This window comes from Pollachius pollachius (assembly GCF_949987615.1).
Source record: "Pollachius pollachius genome assembly, chromosome: 15".
In the NCBI taxonomy this organism is placed as follows: Eukaryota; Metazoa; Chordata; class Actinopteri; order Gadiformes; family Gadidae; genus Pollachius; species Pollachius pollachius.
The window spans coordinates 14,117,611-14,134,685 of record NC_136948.1 but is presented as its reverse complement, the minus strand read 5'-3'; the positions used below and the strand labels follow the sequence as shown (position 1 = coordinate 14,134,685).

General features: G+C 47.9%; 1 protein-coding gene across 1 annotated transcript in view; it reads left to right on the top strand.

Annotated features, from left to right (window-relative positions):
- Nucleotides 1–17,075, top strand: part of LOC307086817 (pleckstrin homology domain-containing family G member 3-like) — a 33,348-nt gene that overhangs the window by 5,166 nt on the left and 11,107 nt on the right. The window contains exons 2-4 of the mRNA XM_079752154.1: nucleotides 945–1,012; nucleotides 12,008–12,585; nucleotides 14,951–15,051. Coding sequence (XP_079608280.1) covers nucleotides 964–1,012; nucleotides 12,008–12,585; nucleotides 14,951–15,051 — 728 coding nt within the window. The 5' untranslated portion in view covers nucleotides 945–963. The remainder of the gene's footprint in view (nucleotides 1–944; nucleotides 1,013–12,007; nucleotides 12,586–14,950; nucleotides 15,052–17,075) is intronic.

Here is a 17,075-nt window from a genome sequence, read left to right as displayed (position 1 = left end):
TATCAGACTTCTGCAGTATAATGCGTTTCAAAGGTAGGCAGACAGTGTTGGCAAATTAGCACAGGACAAAGAGTGGGTGGAATGTGTTCTTTTAAAGTTTAACTGGTTTGTGCAAAAATGGTCAAACATGCTAATCAAATGGAATCTTCCCAAAGTGAAGCATTTGTTGTGGACTTAGTGTTAGCAGTTAGCAGAAATAATTAGAGAAAAGCATGTTACTAGATTTGAATGAAAAACGTTACGAGATTTCCTGTTGTGTGAGTCAACGATGAGTGTGGAAATAAGTTAACAAGGTAAAAAAAAGTTAACAGCGTAATGACAAATAACTTATTTGGATGCAGTCCAAACATATGCTTTCTATTTAGTTTTAGTTTTTCTGTTAATGACTTGAATGATTGATGATGCAATTATTTCAATCAGTCGTTGCAATTTTCCTTACGTCAGTGGAATCCTCCGACTTATTTCCTCCCAACGGCATCTGAACCTCAATAACCGATGGTCCTTCAGCAGGTTTTGTTTGGTCTCTTCCTGCCCTTCCCTAGCTGATTTCCTCAGACATTATTCCACAATGTCTGCTCCTTATTGCCCTTTACATCGGTGAATAGCTGGCACGAGCTTGCACAGTGCAGCAAGCGGTGGAATGGAAAGAATTTCCCCTTTCGAGTGTTTCTCAGACGAGTTTGGCTCACTCCATCGGTCCAATTTAGGAGAAAAAGCATTGGCTTATCAGCCCTGCTTTTGCCATTTCCAAACACTCCCAGAGCACTAATGTTTTAACAGCACTGAAAATAACTTAAATAAAAAAAAACACAATCTCAAGAGTTTTTGTTCTACTTGGAAAAGACAACAAAAGGTAAACTGTACTGGTGCATGAACTGCTTGAAACGGACCCACGTAGAGCAGCAGGGTCTGTCTGACCGTTTGTGTTTGTTTTCACTCTGTAGCTTCAGAGGCCTGAGGACCATGCCAGAGGGGCGTCCTAGTGCTCTCCACCGGGACCCGATGGGGGAAGGTAAGAGAAATGCCACATCTTTCAGAGACGACAACTGTTTGTACAGTGTGTGTGCCCTCACAATCGCCCCCTTCTCGTCAAACAACAGATCTTGCATTGTACGTTCTGATTCAGTCTATACCTAATCACCTGAGATAATAGAAAAGTATTTCCTTTAAACACTGCGATGCTGAAGTAAAGGAGAAGTGGGTTCGGTGGTAAAAGGTTGGATAAATGATGAAAAAGGGGAAATCCAGAGGTTTTTGAGAAGCGAAGCCAGCGCAGTGAATTCCCATCCTACGGTCTCGGCTGTTTGAGAGGCTCTTTGTGTGCTTACGGTTGCCAAGCCATCCCCCTTTTCTTTTTCCTTTTTTTTTTTCTTTTTACTTTGCTGAACACTCGCACTTCAAACTAGTGTGTCGGACCGTCCGACAACACTGAGTCTAACCCTGGCCTGTGGCGTTGACCCCCCTTGGGGAGCAAGAGAGCAGGGAGTGTGGCAGTAACTCAAATATATTATTATTTCGCAGTTCATTATGTTCCGTGGAAGAGTTGGCGATGGCATTGACAGAGGGCCTCTTTGTGTTTGTCTGTCTGCACTGCTGCTCACCCAGCCTCTTCCCATACTGCCAGAGCCTTCCCTCCTCTCGGCTGAACATTTAGCCCTGGGCTTCCTCTCTGGGCCAAAGAATAGCAATGTGTCAATGGTTTCTTTTCCTCCCCTCCCTCTCTTCCTCTGGGCCTTTTTAGTGTGGCTGTTGCCAAGAGAGGCCTGCAGCCAGGGATGTGGGGATGGGGGGATTTGGGCGGGTCATGTGCCACCTCCTTAAGATTTGTGTCCAGATTTTTTGATTCCTTTGAAAGTGGGTTCAGCTCAGACTGCGTGCACTCTTAATGTTCATAAAATCTCTCGTGCTTCACAAGTCTTTAACCCGGAGACAAACCCACCCGCAGCCTGCACCAGTGTTTGTCTGTTTAACGTGTTGTCTGAGGCTGGTGGTTAAGGTACTGAGCAGCTGAGAATGCAAAGTGTGAGGTGGTGATTAGACGACGGGTGTAGGAGACACACGCCTCCAGGAAAAACCCGCGCTCAGCCCCCGAGGTAAACAATAAGCGGTCTGTGGAGCGCCTGGAGCGGCAGGAACCAGAAACATCAGACCCTGTCCTGAAGTAACAGACCTCTGTCAGCTATGAGAGGTCAAGATTTGTTATCAGCTCCTCATTTCATGTTTGCATTAATGAGGGGTGCTTATTATCGCTCTCTGCAGCTACCACTCCTTTTATTTATCTAGTTATGACTTGAATTGAACCAAAGCAGAACGTGGATTTTGACTCTGAATTGTAAGTACATTTTCTGGCAAAAAGATCTGAGGGCTAACTCGACAGGCTTTTTCAAGTTCCCAAAGGGAACAAATTGCAATAAAACCAATCCTACAGTTTTATGGTCCCTGCAACCAGTTGTTGAAACTCAAGATGGTCGACCGTCCTATCAAGTAAGAAGCCATTGCACAGCTGTTCTCCAAAGCACAGGCCACGTCGCATGCCTGGGACGTCAACAAACGACACCATCTCTCCCTCGAAAGATGTGGCTTCCCACTGACACACCCAACCTCAGTGCTAGACTCTAGCTGTGTCTGCAGAACCTACATATTTTACTGTGGCTGGGTGGGGGGGGGGGCATGGGCGATCACTGCAGTGGTGGTGGATCATATCCAATCACTCCAGCTTTTCCACACCAGGGCGCTGGGCTATGGATGCAGATGAGGCATGGCAGGGCTGGGTGAACCTGGCAGTGTCCCCTCTGAGCCCTGTAGACTGGAACTCCATTACGGGCCTAACCGCCTGGGGCCTCCATCACTGCCGGACTCCCAAGCACCTCCCGTTCTGCGGGGTTATCTCTGACGCTATAAATGACCGTCTAACCCTGAAACCTGCCCATTGAGGCTTTTCTTTCCGCTCCGCTGTTGGGGTGTCCAGTTATTCCCGTAACGGTAGATGATTTTAGTTTTTTTAAGACCGCCCCCCCCCCACTGTTGTGATGTGGTGGCTCCATAGCCGGGGGTCCCACTGTATCTCACCACATTGTCATGCCCCGACTCCGTTTCTCCCTCCACAAAACCATTTAATTTCAAAGTAAATCATTTTACTGCCGCCCTACAATGGCATTCCTCCTATACAACTCTTCCAGTGAATTAACCGCATTAGTTACAGGCCCTCTTTTTTGGCCATACCGTTTAAAAGACCTCTCCGTGGCTCATTTAAATCCATAAACCTTTATCGGTTGCATAATGCAGAACACTGGGTTAATGGGTTTTCTCCAGGTATCCATTATATTTGCATAGTGGCGCCATGAGAACACTATGCACAATGCCGCAGTAGAGCAGAGTTTTCCCACCCTCATGTCACATACCGGGACAACCATAAAGGACAACATTATTCACCTTAAGTTTTAACATTGATGTTTGGTTGCTCTTTAACTATTCCTTGGAGAATACAATCTTTCCAGTGCGGTTACAATGTGAGCCGTGATTGCTGAGCATTAGAAGTACAAACATGAGGGATGAGGAGAAGCTTGACTAGGTCAACCGATGGACCGAAATGCTGAACAGCACACACACTGAAGACCCCCCCCCCCCCACCGTGTAAAGGAGGACACTGCCCGCGGACAAACGTCTGAGAGTGACCTGACTGGAGAGTCCCCCCCCCCCCCCCCCCCACACACACACAGCTGCGTCCCTAGTGCCCACCCAACAGGGTTGACTCCACAGGGAGGTGCTAACAGAATGACGTAGCCTGGCTGTGGACTGTCAGCCTGGTGGTAAAGTTTACCAGGGAGTCGCACCTCCATGGGCCCAGGTGTGTGTGTGTGCGTGTGTGTGTGTGTGTGTGTGTGTGTGTGTGTGTGTGTGTGGTAGGTAAACCATTCATTACTCCAAACATATTTGTTGTCAAACCAGTGTTTTATGTGGTGTTGGATCAAGGATTAGAAGAAGAGTTCAAACCAGATTTGTGTCTTCCCCACACCGAGGCAGCAGCAGACTGGAAAATTGCTGGCCACATTTCCTACTTGTGTTGTCAAACTTCTTGCTTCCAATAACTAGCAATTTATTATTCTCTATCTTACTTGCAAATGACAACCAACAGGCATCAGTGTAACGGAGGGATCGCTATCGGTCAGTTCTTGGCTTTGTGTGGGTTGTCCAGAGGAGATGAGCGCTGTGGTGAAGGGACTGGGTTCCTTGTGCGCCGGCGGGGGTCTTGCCCCGGTGTGAGGAAAGGAGGTTGAGGGGCTGCTGAGTGTAGGCGCTTCCTAAGTGGATCATCGCATGCCAATGCACTGAGGTCAACACGCACTGCCGGCTCCTTTAGAGAACCTCTCGGGAGAGACTGAAGAGGTTGAGCGGATTACATCTATAGCTTTTGTGCGGTTGTATCGTTTCGATACGTCGGGAGACACGCCTCAATGTTTTCATGGTGGAAATGGTGGCCTGGTGAAAGGATATCATGGAGCGATTAGGTGCTTTCTTGGATAAGCCTTTTTCCCGCTACTTTTGCAATCAATAAGCACATTATTTCCTACGCTCATTGTAAATAACGTTGAAAGTTAATTAAAATGAACTTTCTTAAAATGTGAACGGCGTTGTCTGCTAGCAAGGTTGTTATTTGAAGCTCAGCATTAGTGGATGCTGCCAAGCGCACGCACGTCTCACCCTTGGACCGTTGAATTCCCTTAACATTTCCCAACCATGCTTTGACCTTGCGTGTCAGTTTGGAATGCAGGTTGGGGTTGTGTTTATACTCCGCACTGGTCGTCCAGTGGACTTTATTTACCAACCTTCAGGCTAATTATTGACAAGGCTAGAAAGGATCAGAGGGATGGGCAACGTGTGTGTGTGTGTGTGTGTGTGTGTGTGTGTGTGTGTGTGTGTGTGTGTGTGTGTGTGTGTGTGTGTGTGTGTGTGTGTGTGTGTGTGTGTGTGTGTGTGTGTGTGTGTGTAAAACCAAGCCCCGCTCTGTGCTGGCGTATTCTCCCCGGGCCCCTGGATCTGGCTGTTTGGTAATGGTTTTGTAAGGGCCTGGGGCATAGTCCTTTTGAGGTACCTTTGTTAATATGTGTCCTGCCCTCCTATGGGGGAGCCATTCACTGTTGGGAGGAGTAACTCCACCAACACCAGCAACAACCCCCCCACGAACCCCCCCTTCCTCGTTCCTAAAAAAAGAGCTCAGTCCTCAAGACTGTGGGGGAGGAGATGTACCGGGGGGGTGGGGGGCTTCCCTCCTCGTTCTCCCAGAGGAACGCTGGGGGACACCAGCTCCCTGGCGGTTTTTAAACGGGGGCCTCCCTCTGAACTAGTGTGAAGTATGTGAAGGAATGTCAATGTCGGCAAATTGGACCGTAATCTGCCAATTAGATCCCAGGTTGTTCCGGCTCCAGACACGCTTTTAAGGGCTGCCAAGGATGTGTTGTTTTTCAAGTCCACAGCAAACGTCCCAGCGTCTCCCTTCCTGTACAGTGAAGTACATAATGGACGAGTCTTGAACGAGTCCTGGTGACTATGGTTTGGTCTGGAAGGGCAGGGACTGGGAGTATGTTTTTAATAGAGAAGTTGTACATTCTGCTGAATAGACCATTGCTCCTGTATAATACCGTTTTAGAGAACCATTTGTGTATTTGGGAAGAACGAGTATATCTAGGGTCAAGCATGTCACTGACATCTAAGCGTTGACATTGGGCAATATTATTCAGTTTTGTAATTCTACCAAGGACGTCCACCGCCTTGATGTTACAAGCCTGGTTAATCTGTAGCCTAACCGCTGAAAGTCTCAGGCCTGTTTCTGTCATGAATGTAGTTCAGTACAGTTCATGTACTTTTACCCAACTTGACCATCACACACTGGAATTTCACATGGTGCATCTCTCTTCTTGATCTTTCATACATGATACAGAGCAAGCTGTATCACTGTGTGACATGAGTCAGCAGACCGGGCAGGTCAGTGAACAGTGACGCACGTAGCAGGCGCAGGCTTGTTTTGCTGCGGAACGTACGAGTCATGATTCGGCGGTAGAGCAAGAGGACTCCCGACTTCCTATTGTTGACTGAACTCTGGGTCCGGGCACGCTTTGCATCTGTGTTTGCATGATGATGCTTGACAGCGCCCTAGCTGTCTGATTTGGATAGAAAAACGACTGTGCCCTGTGTGGCTAAGGTTATTTTTCGATGTGTCGCGTGTATTTGGTGGCCGTCCTCGTTGTTTATTTGTTATTGTCAGACATGGGCTTAAAACGGCCGTGTTCCGGGGGTTTGTGAACACAGAACGCACAAGGATACACACTAGACTGTAGAGCTACACCGTAAAAGTGTTGGGATCGCACAAGGTTGACTGCAACTCAAATTCCTCACTCTTGCTCCATAGTGAAACTTGCACGACCTCCGCAGTCGTAAATGAGTGGCGTCAAGGAGTTATGAGAAAATGTCTGGATCTCGGAGTATGTTCATTATTTCAGGAGTAACAATGCAGTTTATGTGTGGCAATTTTCAAACCGGTCATCTTTAAACTAAGGTTGTTATTACCTTGTTTGTGTCGAGCTGTTGTGGTCTCGCACGTATCTAAATTAGGAAAGTATGACGTCACGCAATGTAGGGCCACTACTATAGTGCATGTTTTCATCTGGTGTCCATTTTGTGTTGTCCTGTCTCAGCCATGCTTGAAATTATAGGATTGATATTTTCCTTAAAATTCTTGTACACTGGTGTCACTGCAGATTAATATGCTCAAGTATGACTCAGTAAGAGAAAGAAATGCAGGTTGCAACATCATTGGGTGTTGCAATCGATGGTGAATTATTTCCTGGAGAAAAGAAAATAATAGCTCTCACAGGAAGTGATTCAGATCTGTTGTAATCCATAGAACATCACGAACCAAGGTTCTGATAACAACGGCTGTATGTTTGGCACCTTTGATATGACACTGGTAACAGAATGTTCCTAAAAATGAGATTATTACTGCATCAATACTAGCACCAGTCGTATCAGATGTGGTACTTGAATAGAATATGGTAATAGAATAAGTATTGGAAAATGTCCTGTATACAAAAATGCAAAGATCCCTGTCAACAGATAAAAGAGGTCACTAACAAAAACAGTTCTGAGGAGACCATGCTTGGGTCCTCAGTGTAGATGATCCTAAGCGGATCAGAAAGGTAGACTGTGTCGTCGTTTCTTTCAGGTTGGACACGTTTCGGTGCGATCAAGTGATAGTGTTGCTGATCTCTAAATGGGGTTCTTTGTGGTCTCTCTCACGTGGGTGGATAACGATCACCACGGGTTTGTATCCCGAAGAGCTACAGCGGCATGTAACTAATATGCAGGTGCCGAACTATTCAACCTCAGACGCTCTATTCTGGGCCTCAGACACTACCTTATTAGGCCACGCGTGGCGGGCCCACAGCCACGATGATGTCACTGGGTGCAGGTTTATGAATTGCCTCCATTGTCAGCTTGTCTGATAAGCTGCGTCTGACGCGGACGGCGGTAGACTCGACACTGGTTCGAGACTCATTAGTCATTAAGGCCCCCTGCATATTACCTTTCTCGTCTGCTTGAAACAAGTGGTGAACCCCTGCTCTGTTTATCACCTGAGGTGATGGAGCGATTGGCTCCATCGAAAATATTGAAAATCGGTTTTGGTTTGACGCGTCTGATTATTTCTAAGCCTTAAATGCAGGGATTAAATGAGCCATACATTTGCGTTCTCCTTGCTCACACCCAGCAAGAGTTCAGGTTAAAGTTACTAATTTATGACAAAAGACAGTGTGGTCATGCGTGCGGCCATTAGCACATGTTTGTCTGGAAATGTTAACCGAGGATTAACAGGAATTCACAGAATTACAACTTGGGGGTTGATCACTTCTGTGGAATGCCAACGATGCTTTCCCCCACCATTTGGTGTTCGGTAACAACTGTTCCTCGGTTCATACGTAAGCCACATCAGACCTTTCTGCTGGTGTAAACTTACTGAGCAGTCATGCTATGCCCCAGGCAACTCTAAAGCCGTCTCAAACGGCCCTGTAGCACAACTTGCTGGGGGTCTGTATGGTTAACTAAAGGATTTTTCGGGAAAATCTAGCAAGTTCAAATACTATACTTGCCCCTGGTTAATGGTTACTTTGGGGGAGTGAACTATTAAATACATTTACAAAAACTGCTGATTCTATTTTTTCCCGTTAGTTTGAATAATTAACCATGGGACAGAATCACATGATGGAATATAATTATTAATTATTGAATCCAGTTTTGAGACTCATTGTCTTTAAACGTCAAGCAATTCTATTGAACGGTTACGTTTGGAATTCGGCTGAGCATTAAACTGCTTCTTGTTTAGATATGTCTAATTCCAAATGCTCCTAAAATCAACATAAAGAAACACGCACACATAGCCTAAATAGTTACCGTCTCTGTATATCTTGTATCTAATCCTTTGATACTCTTTTTCTCTCTCACTTTCTCTGCTACCATGTCTGACGCATCCACTTTTTCCACACCTCACGATCCTTTCTATGTGTCTGTAGACACTTGCCTGCACATGTTCTGTCTCCAAGTTGGAGGGCTCACTTCTGCAGTGTGTGCATCAGCTGTTCCCCTATCCGTCACTGCTCTAATGACATGTGTTATCATCTTGTAATTCACAATTGTAAATAACAGTAGTTTTCGTTGTAGTTTTAGTTGTAGCTGTCGCTGAGGAACTATTAACAGGTTGTAAACAATTTCTTTTGTTATTTTAAATGCAAGAGTGAAATAATTTCACGCAGGAATACACTATTGATGATATTGCAACCTACGGTTTTGCCAATAGTGGGAAGGCTGTGAAGACCTATCTCCTAGTGAACCGTTGACCTGTTATTGTAGATGAAGCTCACAGGATAAATAAATTCAACAAGTGGGACGAGGAGACACACGTTAATTCCCCAACTTGAAACGTTGTGGTGTGCAGTGCACTTCCTCCTTCCAGGGCGACAGGAAGCCACCACGAAGTTGATGACTCAAAAGAGGAAGTGCAGGCAAAATAAGGTTCACACAGGTTGGACATTAATGGGAAAGAGTATCAGACAGAGGCAAGAGTCTCTGTCAGTCTCTTACCACAGGTCGATTTTACTTCCTCAAAAGTCACATCCCTTCCAAGAGCTGCGGCCAGCATCACACACACACTCCCTGTTCCCGAGCAGAAGCAAAGCTTTGGCCCTGCCTCACCAAGGCCTGGCCAGCGCCGAGTATATCTACATCTAATTTGTTCACCCGCTTATTTGCATTCCTCCACATGTGGCCGTTTCAACAAAGCCTCTCAGTGGATCTCTGCCGGTGGTGGCTGTGGTGTTTTTCCAGCCTGTATTTTGTGGTGTCCACTGGGGACAATGCAGTGTCTGTAAAGTCCATGTCCTGTGAAGTGGGCCATCGCCAGGAACCTGTGTAGTCAAGTGCCGTGCTTGCAGCAGTAAGGGGCGGCGGATAAGACGAGGCCGTTTCTTGGAATAGAATAATTGCTCGCGCTGCAGCGCGTGAGGGTTTGTTGTCCTGAATACCGCACGCTTTCATTGACTTGGATATCTGTGACACAGCCTCAAGATCAATTTCATGTCCAAACCGGTTTGGCCACTATATGGTTTGGCCTCCTCGTTCATCCATTCACACACACATTCATCCACCCATTAAAAGATGGTGCAGTTGCTATCACATTAACATTCACATTTACATTTAGGGCATTTAGCAGACGCTTTTATCCAAAGCGACTTGCAATAAGAACATTTTCCAGAAGAAAGATAAATTATATATCGTTGTCGATGCAGTAAGGATGTTCATAAAACCAAGTGTCAAGCACTAACGATTTTTAGGTTAACCCATTTCCAGTACACAACAAAGATGGCTAGGATAATATCACCCTTGCATTATCAACGGATATGTTTGCTGCATGCCTTACAACGCACAGCCGTGCAGTCATGGAAGCATAATCAACGTGGTGGTCATTTGTGACTTTGCAAAAAAACAAATAAAGAGCCATGACTGGCAGCCCCCCCTCCCGGTCCTCTCTGGCCTCTGTTGACTTGGCTCCGTCTGCAGCGCAGCGCTTTTTCAGACGGGAGGCATGGAGAGGGGAAGGGAGGAAGGGAGGGTCGGATGCCTGGGTTCGTTCAAATCCAAACCAAAAGTAAAGGCTGAGGCTTTAGAGGGAGGGGAGTGCCCTCGCGGTGACTCCTGGCCATTTGTGGAGTGTTGCGGCCCTATCGCTTACACACGACTCTCTCTGTCTCTTAAGGCATCAAACGTCTGTCATTTATGGTGCGTCTCTCTCTTTTCTAGTGGTTGGTCAGGCGGGCATGGGAACTGTGTCGCGGAGGGAGAGAGAGAGGGTGAGGGAAAGAGGGAGGGAGAAAGAGACGGAGAGGGGGAGAGTGCGGGAGAATGAGACGGAGAGAGAGGGACTGTTGTTGTTGTGGATTGTGGGCCAAGACGAGCAGCATGAACCAGGATCTGAGGCATTAGCTCAGTACTGACTCATGGAAAATTTGTGGAAGTTCCATGTCTGTGTGTCTATGTTCGTACTACAGCTTGATTCACCATAGTAAACGCTTGGCCACGCTCTTCCTTCTTTTATTTTCCAGTGATTAACATTCTCCTGAGTCAAAGGCAATATGGAATGCGTATTTCGCCAACAGCTGTATTCAGTATCTTTTTAAACGCAGTCGTGTGGGGAAAAAGACATGAAATGAACAATTACATTTTCTAGCGCCGTTTACACCAACCGCCTCAAGGTTCGACAAAAATCATTGGTAGAATCCGAACAGGAGTGGACGTTGCTCGTCATTTTTCACAGTAGGTTTTCCAACCACAGGCCTGTGTTATTACCCGGGGGCTTTGTTCCACAGTAATCCTATGGCTGTCAGGGGCTTCTCTGGCTTTCCAGCTCCTATCACGTCGACTGCTAACCCTATATAGAGCAGTGAACCGGGCTTTGGGTTCGCTGCTCGCCAACATTGACTTACTTACTGACCCGGTCCTCCTGCCAAGCTTTTGATTCTCCATAATGGCTGGCCCTTCCAGAGGGGCCGCGCTTATTAGCCTGCAGGCAAACTGAACCGACAAGCCTCCTATTCTTCAGACTTTTAGCGAAATGGCTTCGACCCCTTTGGCCCGGCGAATATTTGAGGAAACGGAGCCGGCTGCACAGTGGCCGCTGAGAGGGCCCTGCCCGTACCACAGTGACTTCATGTATTTGGACAGGAAGATTTGCGAGGGAAATTCTCCCATCTGGCAAAGAAAGAATGTGAAATTGAATATGGATTAAGTTTCACTTGATTTCAGACGTAGCCCAATAAAAAAAAAAGCAAAGACATATAAACAAAGCAGGCTACTCGCGATCCCGGTTTCCCTTTTCCCATTTTTCTCTCCTCCTGTGCGGCGTTTCCCCCCCACCCTGTGTTTTTCCAAGGTGAGCGCTGCGCAGTGCGCAGGGAGAAAAAAGGAAATGGCAGAGTTTTCCACCAGAGTGCTAGTGTGGTAATTAGAGCCGCGTCAGTAATGATTTGAGAGCGAGACCCTCTCACAGTAAATCACCACTCTAGAGCCGGGGCACGGGAGCAGCTACGGCAGGGCTCCAGACCTGCCAAGGTGCCTCCCTATCCGACCCCAGGCCCTCGGTACTGGGGGGCGGGGGGGGGAGCTCCACTGTCTCTGAGGGTAAATTACTGCAGAGGTCAACCCAGGACAAGTGCCTCCGGATGTAACTGGTTTTGATTTGATGGTGTTTATAGAAAATGTGCTTCACTTGCAGCACGTGCATCCCATGTGCAAACTCTACTTTTCCAATAGCATTCATTAAATGTCTGTGTATTTATATACTGTATATCTAAAAATCAAAATGTCTAAATAAATATCTAAGCCTCTTTAACTCTTAAAAGTAAAACCTATAACTCTTAAAAGTAAAATAACATTGTGTGTGTGTGTGTGTGTGTTCCTTCTCCAGAATGTGCTCAGCTGCGCTCGCCTCTCTCCGCCAGCGAACACCCTCCGCCCTGCGCGGACGCCCACCCGTACGGCCCCCCGCGCCTCTGCAGGGATCCCAGGGAGGGGCCCGGCCGGAGGCCCCTGAGCCTGGTGTCCACCCTGTCGTCGGACTCGTCCCGGGACGGCCTCAGCCTCTTCGGGAGCACGGCCACCCTCCAGCCTTCCTCCTCCTCCTCCTCCACCCCCCCGCCCTGCCCCAGCGAGGAGGACGTGGACCTCCGGCTGAGCCCCAGCCAGGGCAACGGCGTGCAGGGAAGGCGGCAGAGCCCGTGCCGGGGGGCCCCCTGGGGCCAGTGGGCTGAGCAGCGGGAGGCGGTGGTTCTGGGCTCCCAGAGGAACAATTGCCACGCAGAGAGGACCTCCGGTCGAAGAGGAGGAGGAGGAGGAGGAGTTGGAGGGCCATCTTACTGCCAATCGTCGCCGGTCGCCGCAGACGCCATGGCGCCCAACCCCGAGCTGTCCTACGTGGACCGCGTCGTCATGGAGATCATCGAGACGGAACGCATGTATGTGCGGGACCTCCGCAGCATCGTGGAGGTGAGCGAGCGGGGCCATGCTGCCCACACCCACTTGTGGCGCACCCGACAGATGGTTTGCATACATGCAGGGAATGCAACCTAATACATTGACATTCTAGGGAATTCTATATGGCGTTGACTTTCGCCGCCTGCTTTACGTATCCAGGGGTATATTAGCAGTGTGTGTGTGTGTGTGTGTGTGTGTGTGTGCGTCTGTGATTTCACTCAGTCTTCTCATAGGACTCGGCGTCTGCTGCTCTTTGTCACGGGGCGATTGTCTGTCTGGAATTTGGCCACAGAAAATAAAAAGATGACAGGCTTAAGCTCGGCAGAGCTATTAAGGGCCTATAATTCGGAAAATAACTCAAAAGTATGCCAAAGAGCGGTTTACGTTATCTGCGTGTAAATATTTACGGCGCCGTGACAAACACAGGCCGTGGTCTGGGCTGGGGAACGGCTCATGTTTGGACCTCAAAGCGTAGACAGAAAGCAGGTCTGGCACGACCGAGAGGTTCAGGGGAACGAAGGCCTACACCGCCGCTCACGTCTCTGTCTTGGAGTCGGTGTCAAATGCCCTCGACGTGATGCTACCTCTTGACACCATCTCTGGTCCCCAGCCAGCCCAAAGGCCTCTTTGCTCCTGTCACACTACCGCCGGCCTGGTTTATTAGCAGGCTCCTCGCTCCTCTCTCTGCTTGTGAGGGACTGAGCGTCGGTGTGCCTGAGTGTGAGTGTTCACTGTGTGTCAGACACACAGTGAACACTCACACTCCCACTCAGGAAACACACACTCTTGACAGACACTCACAGCTTCTCCCAGGACTGCTAACTCCATATGGGTAACAAGAGGAGCTGCACCTCCTGGGCCAGGACCCTCGGACCACCCCCCCCCCCGGCCAACACACACATTTTTATCCCCAACGCCAACGGGAGAAGCAACCCAGATGACGAGGGGAGCAGCTCTTTTTAAAATAAAGTTTTAAACTGCTGTCTGGGAATGCCATGTCGGCCACATTTACTCCGCAGTTTCAGAGAAACTGTTCTCTTTCGTGTCAGGAATTTTAACAAGGCCCTCGCCGGCAGATGTGCACACGCAGGCCAGCGTGCGCACACCCCACACCACTAACGCCATTTTTTTTTAAGGGTGTGTGCCCTCTTTTACTCAACATTGGCGTGTAAAGTGTGGCTCCGCGGATCCCCGCCAGCGGTGCCTTGAGGGCCACCGTATCAGGGCCACGGCTCCCCCCCCCCGTGCCCACACACGTGCGCTGTAACGGTGCGACAGCTGTTCCGCTTTGATTGCTCTCACACGTCCTCGGCAAAGGCAAATACCTGGTCTGGACACACCCCAAAGCCGCGCTCCGCTCCCTGCATTCTCGGAAGCGACACTTCCTCATATCCCGATTGGTCCCGCCCTCGTCTGTCTGTCACTCGAATCTCGCTATTTGTTACTTGAGCCGTGTTTCACACCAGGCCACGGCCACACCAGAACCCAACCATGAACTTCAGTGGAGTTCATGGTCTGGCCACCGGAAGGTCCGATCGTCAACACGCTGCGCTTCCTTTTGTGTGTGCGTGTGTGTGTCTGTGTGTGTGTGTGTGTGTGTGTTACATGGATACAGGAGACAGCCTGTCTGACGCACGTCAGCATTGGCCTCACTGCACTGGAATGCTCACACTGGACTCCCGCTTTAGGCGTCCAGTGTGAAGGGGTGACCCTACTTAGTCTGCAGCGTGTGTGTCTATGCGTTCAAGAACAATGTCTATAGCGCCCCTACCAGGAGGGCACAGGGTTTGTGTACACGGTTGTTTACTTGCTTGTTTGTCAGCGTGTTTGCCTCCCGTGCGTCTGTCCCGCTCTGTACTTAGTCTGAGCGGTTTGGTCGGGCACACCAGCGTGTGATTGGACGGCAGGCAGTGTCAACGTCCACATCCGGGCACGGCCCTCTATTCTGAGTTTCTGCTCTTGGATGGATTGCCTGGGGAGTACTGGTTTCGGGAAGAGCTATCCTGACCGTAGTATTCTGGATAAATGGGTCTAGGCTAGTCCACGGTCACTGGCGAAATATCTTTAAAACAAAGAAAAGTATAAATATATAAATAAGTGTGCGATCGTCTTAAGATAACCATTAAAGAATAATCACACTAGAAACCCCCAGTTATTAAATAGTGTACGCACCATAAATTCTAACAGGTTATGTCCAATATTGGGTGGTCCATTAGATGTAATGGAAAATATCCCAAGGTACAAGGAAGCAGTGTTTTCTTTGTGCAACTGCACCCTCTAGTGGGAAGCACTTGAAATTAAATATGTGACGATCGAGTGCATTAACTGAAAAAATGTGTGATTTTTCTAAGCATTCTTTTGTACTTTTTTCTTTCAGGATTATTTGGCTCAGATCATCGACGCAGGAGACCTTCCCATACTCCCAGAGCAAGTCTGTGCCCTCTTCGGAAACATAGACGATATCTATGTGTTCAACAGGTATGTTACACGTGTGGGTGTGTGTGTGAGTGGGTGTGGGGGGGCGGGCTGAAGGGGTGGCCTTGCAACCTAAACAAACAGAAACTCGCCCAGTTACAGCTGTGGTTCCTGTTTCCTAAGAGAACGCAACACTTGCTTTGTGAATTTGCGTCCACATAACAAGGATGAGTTGAACGTCGCCTGCGTGTCTGACGGAAGTCAGCAACCTGCTTATGTACTCATATACTCTTACAAGCCTACTGACAATTACATTTGTTGGAATGGATCAATATGCACAACTTTTTATTCAATAACGTCCGTCGTAATTGAAAGCAGTCACCGAACATTATCCATTATCCATTTAATTTGTAGGGATACATTTGGTTTTCCCTCTTATACACCGTTGGTGATAAAAAATGCATGCAGGTGCCATTTAATTAGATCCTCTTTAATTGACCTCTTCCTTCTCTTACCTAGGGAGAGCAGAGCAGTGTAGGTTCTGCTTATATAAGAAATGTAATAGTCACAGGAGACTCACATCATTAGGGCCCCCACCAGGTAGACTCCCGGTTCCAGCTGGACTCTGGTGAAACGCCTCCGAGACCATGTCTCGGAGGCGTTTGTGTTCATGCAGGCACACTTTGGCAGACTGAGATCCTCACCTTGGTGGGGCTCCTAACGACTCAAAACAGAACTTTACCAGCTATGTGCTGGCTCAATGGCATAACCCTGTTGAGGTTCAGGTTAGCCTTGTTTAGCCTCCATTCAATAGCCTCGATGTCTGCTCGATAATGGGACCATACTACACTATATCAGTCTCTTACTAGAAATCCTCACATATTGTGTTTTCTCGACTCTGCGGTGTTGATTGAGGACACGATACCGCCTACTTCTGTGTTTGTCTATCAGATAGGTTTTAAAGAGTGAGTGATCAAGGTTGTAGTTGAAGTGTGTATTTGCCACCACCATATAGGTCAGTTTGTCATTTCAATGGTCTTCCTATGTTTTCAATGTGCTCGCGTAACATTTTCAAAAATGTCAAGTTTATACCAAGGCCAATGCAGCCACACAGGTGCTAGAGCAGACAACGCGCACACACACACGCAGAAAAAGCAATTGTTTGCTGTCAGTCAAAGTCCAAACATGAACCTACTGACTGGGGATATGTCTTATCAGCTCTACAGTTATTCAGTTAATATTTGACCCGACGGCTGAGGTTTCTTGTAGAGGACCAACCTTAACTATTGGCAACACAAACGCATTCCAGCTACAAGAACCAATATTGACGACGCCAGTTGTGGTTCTATCCTACGACCCAGTCAAGCATCACAGGCATCAAATATTATTTTGATGGAAGTTCCTGGATGTTGACCTACATGTGTTTTTGAGTTTGGTGCTTCCCTTGGTGTAGTGCGGACGCTTTTATCTTGAAAGCTGCTGTGCTGTGTTATGGCGTTGCGCTCCTGGCTCCTCCCTCCCTTGCGCTGCAGTGTATTTCACATCGACTCTCCTCCAGAGTTAACCTTGTTCCCCCCTGCAAGGCCCCACTACGTCTGGCCTCGGCTAGAACGCTGTCCTTCTATCTGATTGATTCATGGCTCACCAACAGAGCACAGATGAATGAATTATATTGTGATTATGGTCTTATCTGTAGTCCTTGTGTGCGGTGTGTGGGCCTGTGTGAGTGTGTGCGTCTGTGTGTGTGTGTGTGTGTGTGTGTGTGTGTGTGTGTGTCTCCGTCAGTCTTTGTTTTTGGTTTGGTATCCAAATCTTGTTCCTCCCTATTTCCTGCCAGAATTGGCTTAGAGACTCCCTGCTCTCTGCAACAAGGAGAGCTTATATAACTCCACATAAGCCACTGCCCACAGCATCTGAAGTAAATTTCCCTAATGCCTAAACAATTCTTAAAATTATAAATAAAATGTATAAGTGACTCTGACCAAAAAAACAACAACAGTATCGCGAAACAATTTTGGTCTCCCTATTTTCCTTTTTTGCTATTCTCCTTGTTTCTTTCCACTTTCTCTGTACTTCTCCCTCTCTAA